This window comes from Leptidea sinapis, chromosome 45 (assembly GCF_905404315.1).
Source record: "Leptidea sinapis chromosome 45, ilLepSina1.1, whole genome shotgun sequence".
NCBI lineage: Eukaryota > Metazoa > Arthropoda > Insecta > Lepidoptera > Pieridae > Leptidea > Leptidea sinapis.
In genome coordinates this window covers 7817085-7837678 of record NC_066309.1, presented here as the reverse complement: position 1 = coordinate 7837678, position 20594 = coordinate 7817085, and the positions used below count along the sequence as shown (strand labels likewise).

The 20594-nt window shown below is 34.0% G+C and overlaps 1 protein-coding gene across 1 annotated transcript in view; it reads left to right on the top strand.

Annotated features, from left to right (window-relative positions):
- Positions 1–321: 321 nt before the first annotated feature.
- LOC126977386 (glutathione hydrolase 1 proenzyme-like) overlaps positions 322–20594 on the top strand; it is a 50879-nt gene continuing 30606 nt past the window's right edge. Inside the window, exon 1 of the mRNA XM_050826153.1 lies at positions 322–411. Within this exon, the coding sequence (XP_050682110.1) occupies positions 404–411 (8 nt within the window). The 5' untranslated portion in view covers positions 322–403. The remainder of the gene's footprint in view (positions 412–20594) is intronic.

Here is a 20594-nt window from a genome sequence, read left to right as displayed (position 1 = left end):
GTGTTGAGGGATAAAACTTTATTATGCTTAAAACATATGGTTTGTGGGGGAATATCCAGGAAACTGGGAAAACCTAATGAGACGCTAGAATTTTGACAAATTTTGTAGCCACCGGGCGTAGGTATTCAAATCACAAGTAAGGATCATTAAGCTTATCAACCACTTCCAAACAACATTAGTATTTATAAATCATGGTTAAATAATGTCTTGTGTATATAAAGTTTAGAGACAAACAAATTGTTTCGCTCATCAAATTAAATAATGATATGTACCGATCACCGCCTTTCCGTTTAACTGTGTCGTAACTCGTAACTCGAAGTGGCCTTCTTCACTTCGCCAGTAATACCTACATGCGCTGCAGTTTGCATACAACTGTCAAATACACGTGTCGTGCCAAAGCAAAATGATAAGGTGAGATTTGTGACAAACATCTTTGTATTTAAGTGAATTTTGTGTTACAAAAATGCAGCCAAATATATTTTGATATTGGATTCTTTGGTAATTATAGGCTGTTGATTTAAAATTTACTTTTCACGATTTTTTTTATGTTCGAATTAGTGTACTTACCTGAAATTTTAATTCTAAATTTCGGATAAAATGTCACAATTTATATACTTACTTAAATGGATTTATTTTCTTTATTTGTGATGTCACTCACTTCAGGGCCACTCTGATATTGGTGAAAATATTTGAATCCGAATGATAACCTAACTTTATATTAAAAATTACAGTCAATCTAAATTTACGACTTTATAATATTATATGTTATATTTGAATTATTATATTGTTTCTATGCTAGAACTTATTTACGGTATATCAATTTTTTTAGGATTGTGATTGGTAACTTATTTTTAAATATTACATTTAGACAAAATTTAATTCATTTGCTTATTTGGGCTACCATCAAGACGCAGTGATTTAGTACAAAGTGGATATACAATTATTCAAATAAATATTATTGGTTATATTATAAGCTGAGAACTTAACAAGTACACTTAATGACTAAAAGTATTTATAACATTTTAAGCTTTTAAAGTATTTATAATATTTTAAGTATCATGTACCTAATTCGTGAATACTATTTAAAAAATAAGTTAAATTTATCAATATGAAGTCTTAGGTTTTTAATAAGAATAATTTAACAAGGAGGGAATTTGAGTAAGTGTACAATATTTTTTTAAACAATAATTTTATATTAAACTGAAGATTTCAGGAGAGGATATCGTGTTCAATAACTTTTTTCCTTTCATTTTTTAGTTTTACCGTCTTATTTTAATTAACTTGTTGAATAACAATGTTATTAATAATGTTATAATAACAACGTTCGATTTTTCTCCAGCCTTTTAATAATTATTAAAGTAATGTGTGAGGTTTAAATGTAAATAATTATGCCTTCAAACCACAACGAATTCGCACATTGCGATGACGGCGAAGCGAATATTTTTAATTTTTAAATGGTAATAGATTTGTTTAATTATTGAACGATGTGTTTTCTTCTTAAATAAATTGTTATTTCGGATACACTATGATGATAAACAAAAATCACTATGAAACCAACTAACCAAGTCGACTAAATTTGCACCAAAGTTAGGCGACTTGGTTATTACATTATCAATATTTCATTCACCAAAGACTAAGCTGGAGGCTTTTTAGAAGAACTAGCTGACTCGACTGTTCTGTCAATAGAAAAAAAGGGAACTAATCTATGTATATATATAAGAGATTTCCACGTATATAGTCACTCATCACGATATCTCTGGAACCATAAGGCGAAGAGACTTGAAATTTGGTAGGAATATTCCTTTCGCCGAGAGGACTAAGAACGGAATTTACGAAATTCTACCCCCAAGAGTTTTTTTTTATTATAAACAGAACAACGTTTGTCGGGGCTGCTAGTACGTAATAAAGTTAATGAGTTAAAAATGAAACAAAAACGTATTTCTAAATGATTTTATTTTAATTTTAGATATTAAAATGGATATAGTATGTTATCCTTAAGAGTATGACAAGCCATCGCGGACTTTTTTGTAGATCTATATAAGATACACAATTCAACAATACATTATTTTGTTATATCTCGAAGGGTTTAGACATGGTTTTCGCTGAAAGCCCCCAGACAGCTTATATTTTTCCTTCACCTCCAACAAATATCAAATATATATATAGAAATGTGTATATAAAATCTTAACAAATTATATATTAAAACCTTCCTCGAGAACCACGCTATCCATTGGTGTAAACGGTATGAAAAATCAGTGCAATAGTTTTTGAGTTTATCGCGTACAAACAGACAGCGGCGGAGGATGTGTCAATAAAACATGAATCTGAGTGAATATGGTGCCTATTTCTGCCGTGGAGCAGTAATGTGTTAACATTACTGTGTTTCGGTCTGAAGGGCGCCTTAGCTAGTGATATTACTGGACAAATGAGATTTAACACAAGCGCAGTTGTAGAGCCGGTCAGAATTTGTGGGTTTTTCAAGAATCCTGAGCGGTACTGCATTGTAATGGGTAGGGCGAACCAATTACCATCAGCTGAACATCCTGCTCGTCTCGTCCCTTATTTTTATAAAAAAAAAGAATAAATAGCTTTCAAAACGATCATTACGTATGTAATTCAGCAATGAGTAGTACAGACACATGTTATAAGACTATTTTGTAGTTCTAAAGTAGCTTTCTCTCTTTCGTAATTTTTAAGTACCTAACTTGATTCTATCTCAGGAACCTATTTGTATGTGTTGCGCCAGTTATACAAGTCCACTATCAACCGATTTCTATATTCATTGGCAATACTAAATTAGCGGGCCAAGATTAATATTTTAATCAATTTCCAACAACTCCAAAAACAAGTATGTGAGTTGATTCAACTTTTAAGTTCAATCCTGTTTTGTGCGGAACAGAATTTCTTACTTGTTGACTTGATACTTACATATTAATTAGTTTCTAAGATGAATTTTATACTCGCATGACAAAATGATTATCAGAGATTATTGTTTTACATCACTCCTGTTTTCCCCCTTTTTGAAACCCTGACGCAGAAAAAGAGGTGATATATATTTGACTGTGTTATCACGGGTTATTAGTGGACAACAATAAATGTATTAGTAACTTTTTTCGAAAATCGAATTTCATCAGATCTCGACGTTTTAATGTCCTAGGAAGCTTCCCTGACTATTCCCGCGATGGTGTCCGTACGTCTGTATGTATGTATGTGTGCGTGTGTGTGTGTTTGTGTGTGTGTGTGTGTAGGGATGTGTGTAAACCTCTTATGACTTTTGATCGACCATTCGAAAGAGCTTGACCAAACTTAGATTTTAAATATATTTCGGATCGATTCGGACCGGTGAGATTTTAAGAAATCTCAAAAAAACTAAAATGAAATTTTTCTTATGTGTTTTTTTTGGAATAACGTTTTAACGACTTTACCGATCGATTCCAAAAACTAATCAGCTTTTAACATCAAAAAACCACGTCGATCGCCACCAAGCCGGTCATAATAGGTTAAGTAATTCGTTCGTGAGTTATCGTTGAAGAAAGGAAACCGAAAGAAGTGATTTTTCGGCATTACTTCGAAATGCCGAGTTTGAATTGAAACTCGAAGATTCTTTATGCGGCTCAAAAACCTGCGTCGAATGCTCACGCATTCGTTCATTCAGAAGCTATTGCCGTTTCAAAATTCAAAAATTAGTGTTTTCTTAAACTTTTATCAGACATGATTTTTTCATATTACTCCGAAAATTTTCAAAAAAATCGGGAAGTTATTGATTGTACCCCGTTTTTCGAAAATCGAGTTTTCATTAGATCTCGACGTTTTTAGGTCCTAGGAGGCTTCACTGATTATTCCCGCGATGGTGTCTGTATGTCTGTATGTATGTGTGTGTGTGTGTGTATATGTGTGTGTGTGTGTGTATGTGTCTGTGTGTATATGTGTGTGTTTGTATGGAGGTATGTAAACCTCTTATAACTTAGAAAGGGCTTGAGAAAACTTAGATTTTGAATACAATTCCGACCGATTCGAAGCGGTAGATTTTGAGAAATCTCAAATTTATTTGGAATAATTTTTAAACGGCTTTACCAATCGACTGAAAACTGCTTGAAAATCGGTTTATTGATTCATAAAATAAGTGCGATTTAAATTTATAAACTAGGGTTTTATTTACCTTTTAGCTAACTGTTCAAAACAACATAAATTATATTTTTGAGCTCAGAATAGTCATAAGTACAATTTGATCCGTTTAGGCACGGAATTAGCAGGACGTTGCAGGCCTTTAGGGTCAACCGTTTCCTAATTTTTTTATACTTAGTTTAAAATTATGTTAAATAATATTCTGTGTGGGACTTTAAATTTTTTCGCTCATTGTTTTTGGAATTTTATACTGGGCTTAAGTTTGTTTGATAAAGCCGTTTTAGCACTTAAAGTATTTGAAAAAAAAACAAAATATCGCAAGACTCTGTTTTGATCTTGCGGCACAGATACTGATGACTTTGATCTTATTATTATCATAATTTCGATCTAGGGTTAAAAGCCAAGGAGAAAAGAGTCGAGGCATATTTTGTATGGAAAAATTACCTCTTATGTTTCCTATTAAGCGATATTTTATTGGATAGTAAATTGATAGGTCTATTGACCTCCCTAAAGATGTGAAGCTGAGGTCAGTTTTTGGGAAGGAAATAATAGGGACCATGAACCGTGGTGTCACATCCTTTCCTCTTGGTTTCATCCTCACACAGAATATCGTTCATCCATCATCTGATATACTTCATCTACTTTACCATCCACTCCTCCTCTTACGGCCGTTCCCAATTACTACCTTCTACTGTGAGTAATTAGCTGTCAATAATCTGAAGCTGTCCCAATATACCCGATAAGTCATTCTTATCGCCTTATAGACGCGTAAATTGCAATTTCCATACAAACTTCTATCGCTGGTAATCTATACGTCCTCCTATTGACAGACAGCGTGTACGGATAAGGTGAGTTACCGACCATAAGTTTATTGGGTCAGAAATTCAACAATAGTTACGATTTTTATCTCAAGTAGGAGATATACTGAATATTGGGAACGGTCGTTACATCAACGTAGCGAAGCGGCCTCCATAAGCCACTTTTCGCCCCCGCGAGGATGAGACGTGATGGGTGGCGAACCACATCACCGCCATTTGGTTAGTTAAATTATTTTTATGATTATCCACTGCGTTCCCACGAAAAGCGAGGGAAAGGTTTGTCGCTATCGGAAGGATTTTTCATTTCGAAAATTATTACAGCCTGAAAAAGCTTGAGCGTTTTGTTGTATATAGGCTACGATAAATATTTAAATAATATAATTATTTTTTCACACATTACTGCCACGATAGCTTGCACGGAAAAAAACACCTAGGAAGTTCATAATATTAGTGTTACGAATACACGTCATAACGTTTGTTGAGAACTTAACTTTTTGCGAAGCGCGCTGCTGCCTCGTTTGTTATCATTCAAAGTTATTTAAAAATCATACCAGAATGGGTCTCATTGAATCAAACCTGTGCAGATTCTGCTGCGAAGCCGCTGAAGACCAGGGGCGTGCATATCATATAGGCTATTAGGCAGTGCCTACCTTGTTATGAACGTAAATAATATAGTGTTACAATTAATTTAATTTAATTTGGTTCCGTTACTTTATAACCAACTCCTATTGAACCCACCTCAACAATTTTCCTAAATAGCTACAGTAATCAATCTCCAGGCTCAACTTCGGCTAGTTACAGTGCCTACCTTGCTAGAATGAAGGCCCCATACACATCCTTCTGGAATGCGAAGCCATTGCCAGAATCAGGCTGGGTTGTCTTAAAATACCTTCACTTAAAGCAGAGGATGTGCCCTGCGTGGACCCTCTGAGGATCCATCGCCTTTTAAAAGTAATATCTCGAGGATATAATTTAAATCTCGGCACAGTAACACGTTTCCTAGTTAGTAGCCTTGATTCTCCTCCTTAACTGTAGCACAATAGATCCTAGGATTTAAGTGCATTTTAATCCCCAAATCATAATTAAATAAAATAAAGTTATTAAAATAATCCTTCCATGTTTGTAAAGCATTAATATCTTTTTTCTATTGTATTTTAACATTTGTTTTATTATTTTTTCTTTTCTTCAAATAGTGTCATTTGTTCATATCTATTGCTTTTGTAAATAAAATTGTGGTAGTTTTCGCAAATAAAGATTATTATTATCATGATAGAATAAAAAAAAATCACGCTTTACTTATGTATGTAGCTGTAAGACCAGTAAAACATTACTATCTTTACAGTCGCGGTTTATACAACACTATCTTTATGACTTCAAACGCAAATATATATTACAATTTAAATTCTTAGATCATTTATACATCTAGATAGACTATGACAGCTGTGAAAACGTCGAAAAAAATTGAGTTTAGAACAAACTTCTATTTTGAACAATTCACGCAGACTAACACAAAGTGTCATACAAATCGCGAGTGCAAGAAGTAGCTTGTCACGCATATTATACTAGCGGCACGCTATGTTGGCCGTTTTCTCATATTATAATAATAAAAATATAATCAAATCTATTAGTTTTTGTTGCAAGCAGTAAATAATTCTGATTAAAAAGGTTAAATAAAACGAAAATATAAATGCTTACTTAATATATTTGAACGAACTGAATATTGGAATGAAAATGAATATACATACCTACTTGATATGCACATAAGAAACATATGAATATGAAAAGGGACCAATAAAAGGTGTAACAAAAGACCGAATTTCATCAGATTCTTCCATACTGCTATTTTCACTGTCGTCACTGCTATCATCACCTACATTAATTATAAGTTCGTTTTTTAAAATATATTCTTTCATAATCTTCCTTTATTAACTTAACAGTTCTATTCACAACCTTTTCCCAGTCTCCTTTAGTCACATGTTCACAAGCTTCTTCTAAAAATCTCTATTTTAAAAATTTTGAATTTCGAAAAACAAATGCCGCGTTTTGTGGTAAATAAGAACACCAATAATTAGAATCTTATAAAAATAAAAAATAAATATTCTCGGGACCCTTATATAGTTTAGAAATCAATGTAATTAATATATTTTGTATAAAATTATATACATTCGATAAATTTTTATGACTAACTGCACGTGACTATTGACAATAAAGAACAGTAATTTGCTCCTTCAATGTAATTATTAATTAATACGAAACTTCATGAGTGGACAAACGTCAAAACGGCCATCATAGCGTACCCTACGTATTTAAACTAATATTCCTGGGCTGTTTTTATCGGTTGTCTAACAGCAAGAGACTCTATCTAGACATCTAAGTTTATTGTTATGATATGCTTCAAGGACTTACAGCGTTCTATAAAATATTGACAAACAGGTTAGATTCGAGATGTGCTTCGCAAATACCTCATAACACATATATTAGTTAGATCTTTCTATATTGTTATTTGAGGAACGTACGATGACTTAGAACCGGTTAGAGCAGTCAACGAATTTAAGCAAACCTAACCAAATGTTTTTTATTCATATTTTAAGTTCATTGCAAACTCTTTCGTTGATATTATGATGGACTTTGGCTTTCCCTTCTCCTTCTCTGTTTGTTTCATCAATTTTTATACGAGACTAGTTGACCCGACAGACGTTCTGTTCATAATAAAGAAAACCATAATAAATTTTGAAAATTCTTAGCTGAACTCTACACCACAAATGGAATATTTCTACCAAATTTCAAGTCTCTGGGCTTTATGTTTCCGGAGAAATCGTGATGAGTCATCAAATTGAATGTTTAAGAAGCGTCGCCTCGGTGGCGCTTAACGTAAAACCTTTGATTTTCAAGGTGGCCCCGGTCCGAACCTCACCCGCCCCATATCAATGTGTGTTCTTTCTTTCTTTTTTTTTTCTTTTTTTTTTTTTTTCTTTATTTGTACACAGTCATTTACAATCACATATGAAACTCTCCTGGTAGATTTAGATAATCTGTGTTAGGAGAGAATCGCTCATTGCAAGTTATACAAAACAATATTAAAAACTAAAAGTAAGGAAGTTGTTGACTCAAGTGAATTGGATTATAAACAAACAAAACCAGTTATCTAGTCGGTCCGGCGGCCCGGGCGATCGCACGCGAAATAAGTCATTAATTTCAATGTGGATCAGGTTATATTAGCGTCATGCTAACCGCAGGTTCGCAGCCGGACGACTACATAAACATGGGAGTTAGGATCATGTACAAACATTTTTTTTTTTTTTGATATAAATAAAGATTATAGTAAAAATGTACAATATATCAAACATTGTAGTTACTTATTATTACTGATTTTGAAACATATTATGATACACACACACACACACATATATATATATGCACGTAAACATAGGAACTTACATAAATATCACATCTTAACAATATATATATATATATATATATATATATATTAAACCTATATAAAAATATATATACGGTACTTTAAGTAGATAAATAAATTCATACATAGGAGCAAATTTTGTGAACGGGCTGTAAATCTTTTAATTTTTATGTTTTATAATAATACATTTTTTTTTTTTATAATATCTTATAGTTAGAAACCGTTACAAATTTTTAATCTAATTAATTTTCGTGTTCGTCTTTAAATTCATATTATGTACGTTAATACGATGCTTTTTATGGTCGGCAACGCTTTTGTGATTCTGCTACAAGATAGTAGTTATGATCCACGGGGATCTCATGCCATCATGATCCGTATGTCCTCCTCATTTTTCATAAAAAATGGCTTAAAGTTTGTCGGTTTTATAAATTGTAGTATTGTAATTTTTGCTCCTGTTCAGATTAATGGGGATGTGTTCCGTTTTTTCGAATGGGTGGTGATAGTTTTTGACTTTCAATAAGTGATATCATATTCTATTTTGAATAAAAATATTTGTATTTGAATTTGTGACTCTGCCTTTCGCTCAAGGAGCGATATTCATCATTCTAGAAACCACAACAGTACCGCTTGCACCGTCTCGAGATATCAATAGAGAGAGATCTATTGCGCAACCGACGACTTTGAAATTTTAACAAGTATCAACGCAGATGAAAGATACTTTCTATTAGCGTAATTATCGGTAGGTATGACAACTATTGGTAAAGCCTGAAGTATGCTTGAAATGAAATCTTTGCGTGGCCAACACAATGTGTGACCACAATAGATCCATTTGTATACAAGAGATGAGGGTGACTCTTGAAGTAGGATTGATTTTGTAATTGTGGATGAAAGACTGAGGAAGAAAGTGCTAGACACTCGGGCATACCGCGGTGTAGGTCTCGCCACAGACCACTTCCTGGTCATAGCCCGAATGCGCGGCCTCTTTAAACGGTGGCGACAACGAGGGGCTGAGCCTACGAGTGTTTTGGACAGAGTAGAAGTGGAAAATCTATAAGAAAACGAGTATGTAGAGAAACCGATAGAAAGTTTTAAAGGCATAGAAGAGATAGGTGTGATTGAAGATTTGTGGGAGACATTTAAGAAAGGGGTTATTGAGGTATGCGGGGTAACTAAATAAGAAGAGGAAGAAAGAACTATAATGTGTGGATTGATAAAGATGTAAAAAAGGGGTGTGCAAGAAAAGAAGAAAGCGTGGTTGGACTTATTAGCAACTAAAGCTTACCAAAAAGGTCAAAAGGCATTGGATGGCGAGATAAAGGAAACAAGAGCGAAGCATAAAAGATTGCAATCAGCAGCGAAAGAAATTGTGTCTAGAAAGAAAGAAGAACGAAAGGATGGTTTTGTTAGGAGGCTCACTGAAGATTTCCTTTTAAACATTAAGTTTTTCTGGAAATCCACCAAAACAGCCAGAGGAAAACATTCTAACTCGGAGCTGAGTACAATGAGGAGTCAAGATGGAAGCATTATAAAAGGAGAAGAACGTGTGTTAAAGAGATGAAAAGAGTATTTTGAAAGTCGTCGAGATGCTGAGGGCTGGACAGGGCATAGTGGCTAGCCAAATGTACCGCCTATTCAATTTGTGCTCGCGAAATGGGCAAGTAGCGGGAGACGTAAAAGCCGTAATCGTGTCATTTTATAAGGGAAAATGGTCACGGCAGGACTGCATAAATTACCGCGGTATAAGCCATCTCAGCGTCCTCGGAAAATTGTATGTGAAAGTATTGATTGAAAGCGTTGTGAAAGAAATAGAAAAGGTTTGGGATACACAAGCGGGACTTATAAAGGGAATGATCCCAGAAAATGTTCAAAACAAAAGTATTACGTTATTCAAAATAATTGTTAAAAAAACGTTTGTGTGGTAAAGGTTACTATAACATAAATGACTTTCTTAATCATACCACAGATTGGGAATGGAGCGACCGCCCTCAGGCTATTAAATAATAAGTTTAAATGTACAATGTTACTTTGTTAATGTTACTTTAATTGTAAAACATATTTTTGATGAAAAAAAAATAGCCCGCTGAGTTTGTTGCGCCCATTCTTCTCAGGCCTGAGGCTTTCATTTTGGAATGGTTGGTAGTTTTTTGGCTTTCAATAAGTGATTTCACATCCTATTTTGAATAAAAATAGTTGAATTTGAATTTGAAAATGGGATGTGCGGATCAGGTCTTTTCTTTGCCGTGCATAGCCGAAAAGTGCTTGGCCTATGGATTACACTGCACATTTGACATTTCTTTGTTTATGTTATTAAGTCGTCACGATCACGGCGGCTCCCTTTTTGGCGCGACTGTTTATTATTTAAATTTAAAACAATTTTTCTTTGCATAAAGTGGAATTATTTTAAGGAAATAGAAATACCAGTTGGGTATCTCATCAGTATGATTATTTTAGAATATATTAAAAAAATCGAAGAATAGCCTATTCCAGAGCATTTATTAGGCCTTTCTTTAGAAGGAAATAATCTATTTTCTTTAGATAGTTTAATTGCAATATATCCAGTATATACAATAGAAAACTTAATAACCATAACGAAGAGACATACAATAAAATTTATTATTAATGCCAAAATTATTACTAAGAAAGACATTCACAAAGTCTCCACAAATGCTTTTGAGAAGTAAAAAAATACCGCAGATTATTTATAGCAGTAATGCTTTAGAGGGACAAATATGAATCACTCATATGTCCTTCTTTTTCTAAAATCCTATGTTCGTATAGTCCTATTATTTCACTATATTATGGGTAGATATGATTTCTTTAAGCTAGATTATGGGTACCACAACGGCGCCTATTTCTGCCGTGATGCAATAATGTGTAAGCATTATTGTATTTTGGGTCTGAAAACTAATATACTGAAATAACTGAGAAAATGAGACATACCATCTAATGTCTCAAGGTGATGAGCGCAATTGTGGTGCCGGTCCGAATTTTCGGGTTTTTCAAGAAGCCTGAGCAAGCATTGTAATGGGCAGCGCGTATCAAGTACCATCAGGTGAACGTCGTGCTCGTCTCGTCCCTCATTATCATAAAAAAGTGAATTTGTTACATGCACTCTGTATAATAGTGATAATAGGCCGGTTTTCTGGGTAAAGAATATCTAGGCAATGCATAGAATAAGTACCTGGGATATCCAGGAAATGAATGAAATAATATTAATTTTATGCTTTGTCTATGTTTTCTATACAATACCGAATGCGCAGACGGTAATATTATAAAAGACGGGGAACAAAATTAAGCCGGAAACAAAGATAATAATATAATCATTTTAATATTGCGATAACAGTAAGCAGATAAATATATACGCTTATACACATTGTAACTTAAGAACCCACTCAAATTCTTCTTAACTCTTCTTTCCTTACTAACTTCTAAATTTGTTCTAGACGAGGGCCCTGTTCTTCCTCTCGTGTATCTCTTAAGTCTAGTTCATCACTGTAGACCATGTATTGTAATGGGGCTACTCAATCGCATTGGTACCTACTTCTCCAGTGCAATTTTATATTATTTACATTACTATATTTTTACTTGAATCCGGAGACGGCTAATCTTTCCGATTCGGGAAACTGATCGCGCGCGGTATGCCTCAGATCGGCTTGATTTTGGCGCGCGCGCAGCTTTCTGTCAATGCGTATTATTTTCCGTGTATTAATAGGTGCCTTATAATTAGGATGATTTGTGTGAATGTATCTGAAAGCTATTGAAACAAGCTATAAGACCATGCAAAATAAACCATTTTATAAACAAAATAAGGGTCAAAACTTGGTGAAGGAAGAGTGTGCCGTACGGCACTTTCGATTTTGGTGTATCTGAAAAAACTAGTGCCCTGGGGCACTTGCCGATTTCGGAAGGCTAGGTGACTGCCACGATAATGGCAAGGCGTAACGTAGACTACAAAATACAACTGTTGCGATCCCGTTGCCTATCCACTGAATCTTTTCTGCCGTACCATCATTTGACAAGGTTATTATTTTAACAAGCATAATTATTTTCAAATAATACATGTCGCAATTTATTTTAAGCAAATTTAGCTTTACTTTGTCTTAACGAGATTTATGTTATAATGTTTAAAACTTCAATAGGCGTTCCTTTTTTCCTAGCTTCAAAATTGTGTTTCTGCATGCTTCATGCTTGACGAATATCTCTGTATATATCTGTAATATTAACCATTTATAAAAAATAATTTTGAAATTAATTAAAATTGCCACGATGAATAATCTTCTACATGGGGGGCCTTGGGTTATGTTTTTAAAGTGATAACCCTCACTTCTAGGATTAATACACAAAAAAAATTTGAAAAACAAAATTTTATGAACGATGCGGGACTTGAACCCACGACCTCCGGCGTTCCGTGCCGGTGCTCTAACCAACTGAGCTAACCGTTCGAGTGACGTATCGTTATAAAGATAAGAGTAAAGATTTCTCACAAAGTAATAATTTTTTTTGCATAAAATTAAAAGAAATATTAATTCATCATAATTATCTATATGTCACTTCTTCCAATGCTTGACTTTTTTTCGGCAAACTGATTTAGTTAATCACTTATGACGATGATGACTTTAGTTTTTGTTAAGCTTTTTTTGTCTCTTGTTATTTCTGAAAAAAAATATTTGGGAAGGTTTTATTAATCTTTAGTTAGTCGGGGGCCCCGTATAATTGATATGGTAGATACGGCGGTAGCTACGCCCCTGTTACTTACACAATAAACTTATTAAAATGTAAAAATATAATCTATATTTGTTCAAAGTAGATACGGAAGGCGAAAATGATTATTACGAAATAATTTTTTGTACGTGCTCGGTAAAATTTATCTTCACAATAAAGATTTCTACTGAGATAATAGATAACATGATTTCATATCTGTTATGATGTTTGATAGTATTAACGGTATTATGCCTAGTGCCTTAGTACTTCGCTTAATTCAATACGGCGATAAGAATATTCAACTTATTTGTGCCGTGAAGCAGTAATGTGTAAACATTATTGAGTTTCGCTCTGAAGTGCGCCGTAGCTAGTGAAATTACTGGGCAAATGAGACTTAACATCTTGTGTCTTAAGGTGACGAGCGCAAGTTTTTGGGTTTTCGAGAATCCTGAGCGGCATTGCATTGTAATGGGCAGGGTGTATCATATACCATCGGCTGAACGTCCTGCTCGTCTCATCTCTTATTACAAAAACAAACTCATTGTCAAATACGACATGACTTTTTGATAATGGCGCAATCATAAGAAAAATCTATTATACATTATGTAATTATTATGTAATGATTACCTTTGTAACCTTGCACTTATAAAATACTAGCTTTACACGCGACTTCGTGTGCGTGGAATAGTTACTTTGAACAGCATTTTGTTTTTATTTTTTAATATATCATTATCTTCGATAAAGACGAACTTTCATCCAAATTTCCACCCCCTATTTCAACCCCGCCAAGCCTTTAATTTGCGATAAAAGGCAGCGTATGACCTTTCCCAAGCTTTTGTCTATCTCTCTACTAAATTTCATGAAAATCGGTCCAGTGGTTTAGGCGTGAAGGCGTAAAAAACAAACTTACATTCACATTTATAATATTACTAGCTGACCCGGCAGACATACTGCCTCAATCGATAAATAAAAGACCTAAACTTTTGTGTAAAATAAACTTAAAACAAACAAAAGGACACGCCACAAAATTGGGATATCATCCCCACCATCTGGAATCGGGATGTGTGGCGGTCCTCCACAGTGCGCTTTTCAAGGAGCTATATTCCACGTACTACAAAGCTGTGGAATGAACTTCCTTGTACGGTGTTTCCGGGACGATACGACATGTGTACCTTCAAAAAAAGCGCGTACACCTAAGCTCCTGTGATTCCTCTGGTGCAAGAGAATGTGGGCGGCGGTGATCACTTAACACCAGGTGACCCGTACGCTCGTTTGCCCTCCTTTTTCCGTAAAAGAAATTGTTCCTATTTCAATTGGCCTTCCTGAAAATTTAAATTTGGGTTAACAAAGTTAGTTAAATGTCAACATAACATGACGTATCTATTTTTATTGTTTTCATATACTGGCCTTAAATCATTAACATTAAACGCAACAAATTCTTGACCTGTTTTGTCCAAATCAATTGTCTCAAATATTTCTTACCTTCTAGGAAGAAAATGTAAATCGTACCTACCGCGCAATCATTGGATATAATTAAATGCTTTAATTAAATACGTAGATATTGTATATATAGTAGAAATATACAACAGTCAGCATCTGCTTTTAACTCTTGAGTCAATTTTAAGATAATATTGTTCACTAGCTGATTCCCGCGACTTCGACCGTGTACAAGCATGACTGGGCACGTTCTTTTAATGAAAGTCGTCTAAATACTAGCTTTTATAATTTTAATAACTTTATTTTAAATGAAAATATCGCAATATATTTTTTAAATAAGGGCTAAGTGTCTGAGTCTTGGTATTCCAGAACCGCGCGTTTCGCAAGAAATTTCTTGCCACGCACATTCACCTTGACGAATCAATTACCGGCTGCGGTTTTCCCGAACCGATACGACGTAGGAACCTTCAAGAAAAGAGCATACTCCCACCTTAAAGGACGGCAACGTATTTCTTGATACCAGTTGTTGCGTGTCAATGTGGAAATGGAGAGGAGATGTGGAAATAACGATTATAAATGCTATATGTGTGTAATAATATTTCATAAATTACCAAAAGAAATAAGAGAGTTTTAAATATATTTAAATTTAATTATTAACGCTATCCAAAATATATTGTTTTTACTCAATAGACGAATATTACCAAACGACTGGCAACTGGCACCAATCTTACTCTTAATATTATAATTTTTTGTGATTATGTTTACTGCATTATCTCTTAGCATTTTATTAATTATTGTAATTGTATATTGTAAGGTCTTTTGGGTATGGCTTTACGTTGGCCATCTTGAATGCACCAGTTATTGATTTTTGTTAGTTTACAACAGAAACGATTTACTGGACTCCTTCGACAAGAATTTTAATAGTGTCAAGGATTTTTTTAATTGTAAATTTTTTGCATGCTAATTTAAATATAATGTATACTATATTCGACGCAATAAATAAATTTAATTTCATTTCATTATAATAATTATTATAAAACTTAATAACCACTGGAATATTTTCACGTCTGTCAAGACGAAACATGTGCCTAGTCTTAAATTTGTACTTAACAACTAAATAACTTTGGCTTTGACTTTGAACAGAGGATATGACGCATTAAAGATTTTGGTTAAGGTCATTAGCAACAACCAGTAACGTACAAAAACAAAACTTATTTAAGGATAATATGCAAAAAACAGGTTTTGAATGATGTGTTAGATAACCTGTTATTCGTATCACAACAAGGCGAACTTAATGCGAAAGTTTTTAAAATACACCTTTCACATTGTGAATAAAAAGTAGCACAGTAACCTCAGTCTCACGTTGGCTTGCTAAGGGTGGAACGAAGCGATTATTTAAAGTTTATCGTGTCATATTGTTTATCGTTGTAATTTATGCGAATGTAACAGAGCATTTGTTATTGTCTGGGTGTTCGTAAAATTATTCGAGTATTTTCCCGGACCATCAAATACCAATAAAAATTAAAAAGATGACCAGAAAAACCATTCTCACCGTCTTGATTGTATGGCGTACATCTTCAGTGCATTTCTCAAGGAACGTTCTTCCATATACAACCAAACTGAAGAATAAACCTAGCACGGTGTTAACAGGTTGATACGAATTAAGTACCTTAAAATAAATTATATTTATATTGTATTTGCGCCGATATTTTTGAACTATCTCGGTGAGCCCAGAAAATTAGGCCAAAGTTAATTTTACGTTTGTGATCGGTCCTTGCATACATATGTATATGCAAATGTTCAAGTACATTGGAAATCAGGATGGTGACATATGTATGATAAAAATTATATTATCGCTAGTGAGTCAACTCCGCCACTAGTCTCAGCACTAATGGAGTGCAGTATCAAAGAGCGACGCGTACCCCTCCTGCCCGCTCCGTCTGCGGTTGTAACGATTCGCTCCGATGCTTATCGGTACTCGGTAATCCTAATTAAGCGTGTCACGTACATGTATTTGGTGTTCTCGTGACACAACAAGATTTTAATAATATGTGAAATTTTACTATCAACTTTGTTCATTTGACATCCATATAATGTGGGGTAATTAAAATGTCTGTGCGGTTAACTTTCGTGGAGTTCTCTTGGAAGGATAACCTTGAGTGCAGTACCCATGTCATACTGATAAAAAAAAACCGGCTGTAAGAACTAAATACGTAAACGAAATTCGTATCTGTACTGTAGACTGATGAAGATTTCCTTTATGGCATGATCATTAACTTAATCAATAATAAAGTTGCAAGAATTGATTGAAACAAACGTTACCTTAATACCGAAAATTCACTCCAGTTATAACCGTTTTTCTCTAAATGAATATAGCTAGAAGTATGTCGTTTATGTCGTCCGGTTGTTGTTGTATTTTTTATTTTTCAAAACACATGTTGCAATTAAACAATCATAAATTGACCTCGGAATATTTTGTAAACCTAAACGTCGAGTTAATATCACTCCAAATAACATAATAAATTTCTATTCATGCAGAAAAGAAAATTATACTGGGTGGCTGTCTTATTTTTTTTATCATCAAATATTATTAGTTAATTATTTTTTAAAACCTTTAAATACGAGTCGTTCGCCGTGGTCAGACTCGCCCTATGGCAAAAAACATGCAAACAACGGTTGTTTTAGATAAGTTTTATGGTGAAAATATAGCATTTGGAGCTATGAACACTCCTTAATCCAGTTACACATACACTTTAGTCTTATTTGTAGGTTGCTGTTGGTTTTAGATAACAGTTCAGATCTATTTTGAACCACTGTCTTCTTTACAGTTTAATAAGTTTTTTCTCGGCATGACGCATTTGTTTAATACGAAACTAAGAAGGGTTATTTTTATAGCTTGTACTTTTATTGTGTAGGTTTATTTATTCAGATTAAGGACAAGGATTGTAAGCATATAAACTGTTTGTGTTTAAATGTTACAAACATGATACGTTTTCCACGCAAGAATCTTGCTCAAAAATAGGATCAGGCGCATCAAACAATGATGCACGAATTGCGACGTTGCCAGATACTTGTATTATTACATATTTTTTGCCAGAGCTTACACTTGCACATACAGAATGTTTGCCAACCTTCACCTATTAGAGCGCGTGTAGTATTATTAGTTTTCACTTACCTACATTAGGTCAGGCGTTTGCTTTGTTTTACTACTTTGATAAATAGATGGCGTGTTAATTGAACTCCTATGTCATCATGGTCGCTGGCATTTAGTGTCGTCTTAACGCCTTGAATAGCGACCAAACACGCTTGACCAAGGACTATGTATGGCTATGGAGACAGCTTATAGCTTTTCTGTCTCCTCAGATCAGCGTGATTTTGGCGCTCGCGCAGCGTTCTGTCAATGCGAATTATTTTACGTCTAGTTAATAGATAGCTTATAATGAGGATGATTTGAGTGAATGTATCTGAAAGCCAATGAAACAAGCTATAAGACCATGCAAAATAGAATATTTTATAGACAAAATAAGGGTCTGAACTTGGTGCGGGAAAAGTGTGCCGTACGGCACTTTAGGTTTTGGTGTATTTGAAAAATCTAGTGGGGCACATCCGATTTCGAAAGGCTAGGTGAGGGACCATAATCTTACACACACACATATGACGGTCGAGTCTTTTTAATTTTCATAATATAAATGCATATGAATAATAGTAGGTATCCTGTGAAGCACGTACAAGTTACATAGTATTCGTATCAGTCCATTTTATTTTCTATTTATACACAATTGTAGTCCTATGGCATAAAACGCAAACCTTGCTCTCATTGTACCTATATTGTCTACTAACAATAACACAATTATCTTCACCACAGCACTACACGACTGTTAAATTAGATCTCTATTTGAATTTGATTGTTACAAATACATACAATTTAAACATAAACACAATTTTATGTGAAATTTATTGATATAGGTAGAGCAAATAGGTTCTTGTTTTATACGCTATCTGCTACCATTAATCAAATATAGTGTAAGCATAATATCTTCTATATCTTCTAATATAATATATAAATTACGTGACACGTTGTTTGTCCGCGATGGACTCCTAAACTATGGAACGGATTTAAATGGTGAATACTTCATGGAGTGCAGTTTAGTCCAACTTGAGAAATAGGATAGGTTTTATTTCGATTTGAGACCCATAATTATTTTTATTTCCAATATTTGTTTTGTATGGACATATTTTCTGTGAGAGAATTTATTGACGCACTGTTTGACAGTTCTGCTGTGAAACAATTTCATTATAACAACTACGAGCATATTTTACGAAATAATTCTTGATGTTTTGAAATATTATTGGCATATTCCTATAAAACAATATTTTTTTATTATCTACAGAACAACGTCTGTCGGATCAGCTAGTAATATATATAATGAAAATGGTATTTGTTTGAGGCTCTTTCACACCTAAACCACTGATCGTATCGACATGAAACTACCACCGTTCGATGCGAAATATATCCTAGATGGTATATGGGTAATTATTTTTTTATTGTTTAATTTATTTCCTTTTAAAATGCGCCCAGCGAAGCGGGCGGGAATGGCTAGTATAATATATTATAAATTTTGGTACGCAGACATATGTTACCATTACTAAAACTGTAAAACTGTACTAAAACGTAATTTAAATACTGTGAGTTTAGCACACTGTACACAATTACTGGACGGTTGGTTCCGAGTCGATAGTTATAACTTATATAATTTATACGTCTAGATAGAGTCTGTTGCTATTAGACAACCGATAAAAACAGGCCAGGAATATTAGTTTAGTGTGGGCTAATTACGTCTTACAATCGCGATATGTATGACACTGTGTGAATTGCTCAAACAAGAGGTTAGCTGTCAACCTCAATTTCTTTCGACGTTTTCACAGCTGTTATTGTCAAACAACATATAATAACGAACATACTTACCTATAATAAGAAAAATATAAAAGTTTAATTATTTTTCCCATTTGTCTGCGCAGTCTTCAGGATAAGTGGTATTCAGATATCATATTACAATAACGAGCGGTCATAAAGATTTTTTTAAAGAAAATAACGGATAAGATGAGCAGGAAGTTCAGCTGATGGTAATTGACACGCCCTCCCCATTACAATGCAGTGCCAGGATTCTTGAAAAACCCCAAAAATTCTGAATGGCACTACAACTGCGCTCGTCACCTAGAGACATAAGATGTAAAGTCTCATTTGCCCAGTAATTTCACTAGCTACGGCGCCTTTCAGACCGAAACACAGTAATTCTTACACATTACTGCTTCACGGCAGAAATAGGTGCCGTTGTGGTACCCAAAATCTAGCCGGCATCCTGTGCAAAGGAGCCTCCTGGTAAATAGAATAGAAGAAAAAGAAATACAGTGGTAACCCGACACGATCTGGTTTTTATTCTAAATTAAATTAATTTTATTTGAACTGAATATTAAACATTCTTAAAATGAGCCGGAGACTACTTTTTCACACTGGCTACTCAAAGTTAGTATGTAATACCTACACGAACAGGATGTGTCCATCTCTGTATTAGTTGGTAATTAGTTTTTGTTTTTTTTTAACTAGGAAAACAATTCAAAAACCGATATGTGAAATAAAAAAGAGGTAAAGCAAGAGTGATTAGCACGGCGTGTAAAATATATAACGAACGTACATTATCTATCTATACATATAAAAATGAATTGCTGTTCGTTAGTCTCGCTAAAACTCTAGAACGGCTGGACCGATTTGGCTAATTTCGGTCTTGAATTATTTGGGGAAGTCCGGGGAAGGTTTAAAAGGTGAAAAAATATGAAAGTGTTCGGAATTAAATAAAAACAACAATTTTGTTTTTCCTTTGATGTGTCCCCCGTCGTCCGATATTTGTTTTGTATGGACATAATATTTTCTATGAGAGAATTCATTGACGCACGGTTTGACAGTTCTGCTGTGAAACAATTTCATTACAACAACAGGGGGCATATTTTACGAAATAATTCTTGATGTTATGATATATTATTAACAAAAATAATAAAAAAACATTATTTTATTTATTATATACTAACAGAACAACGTC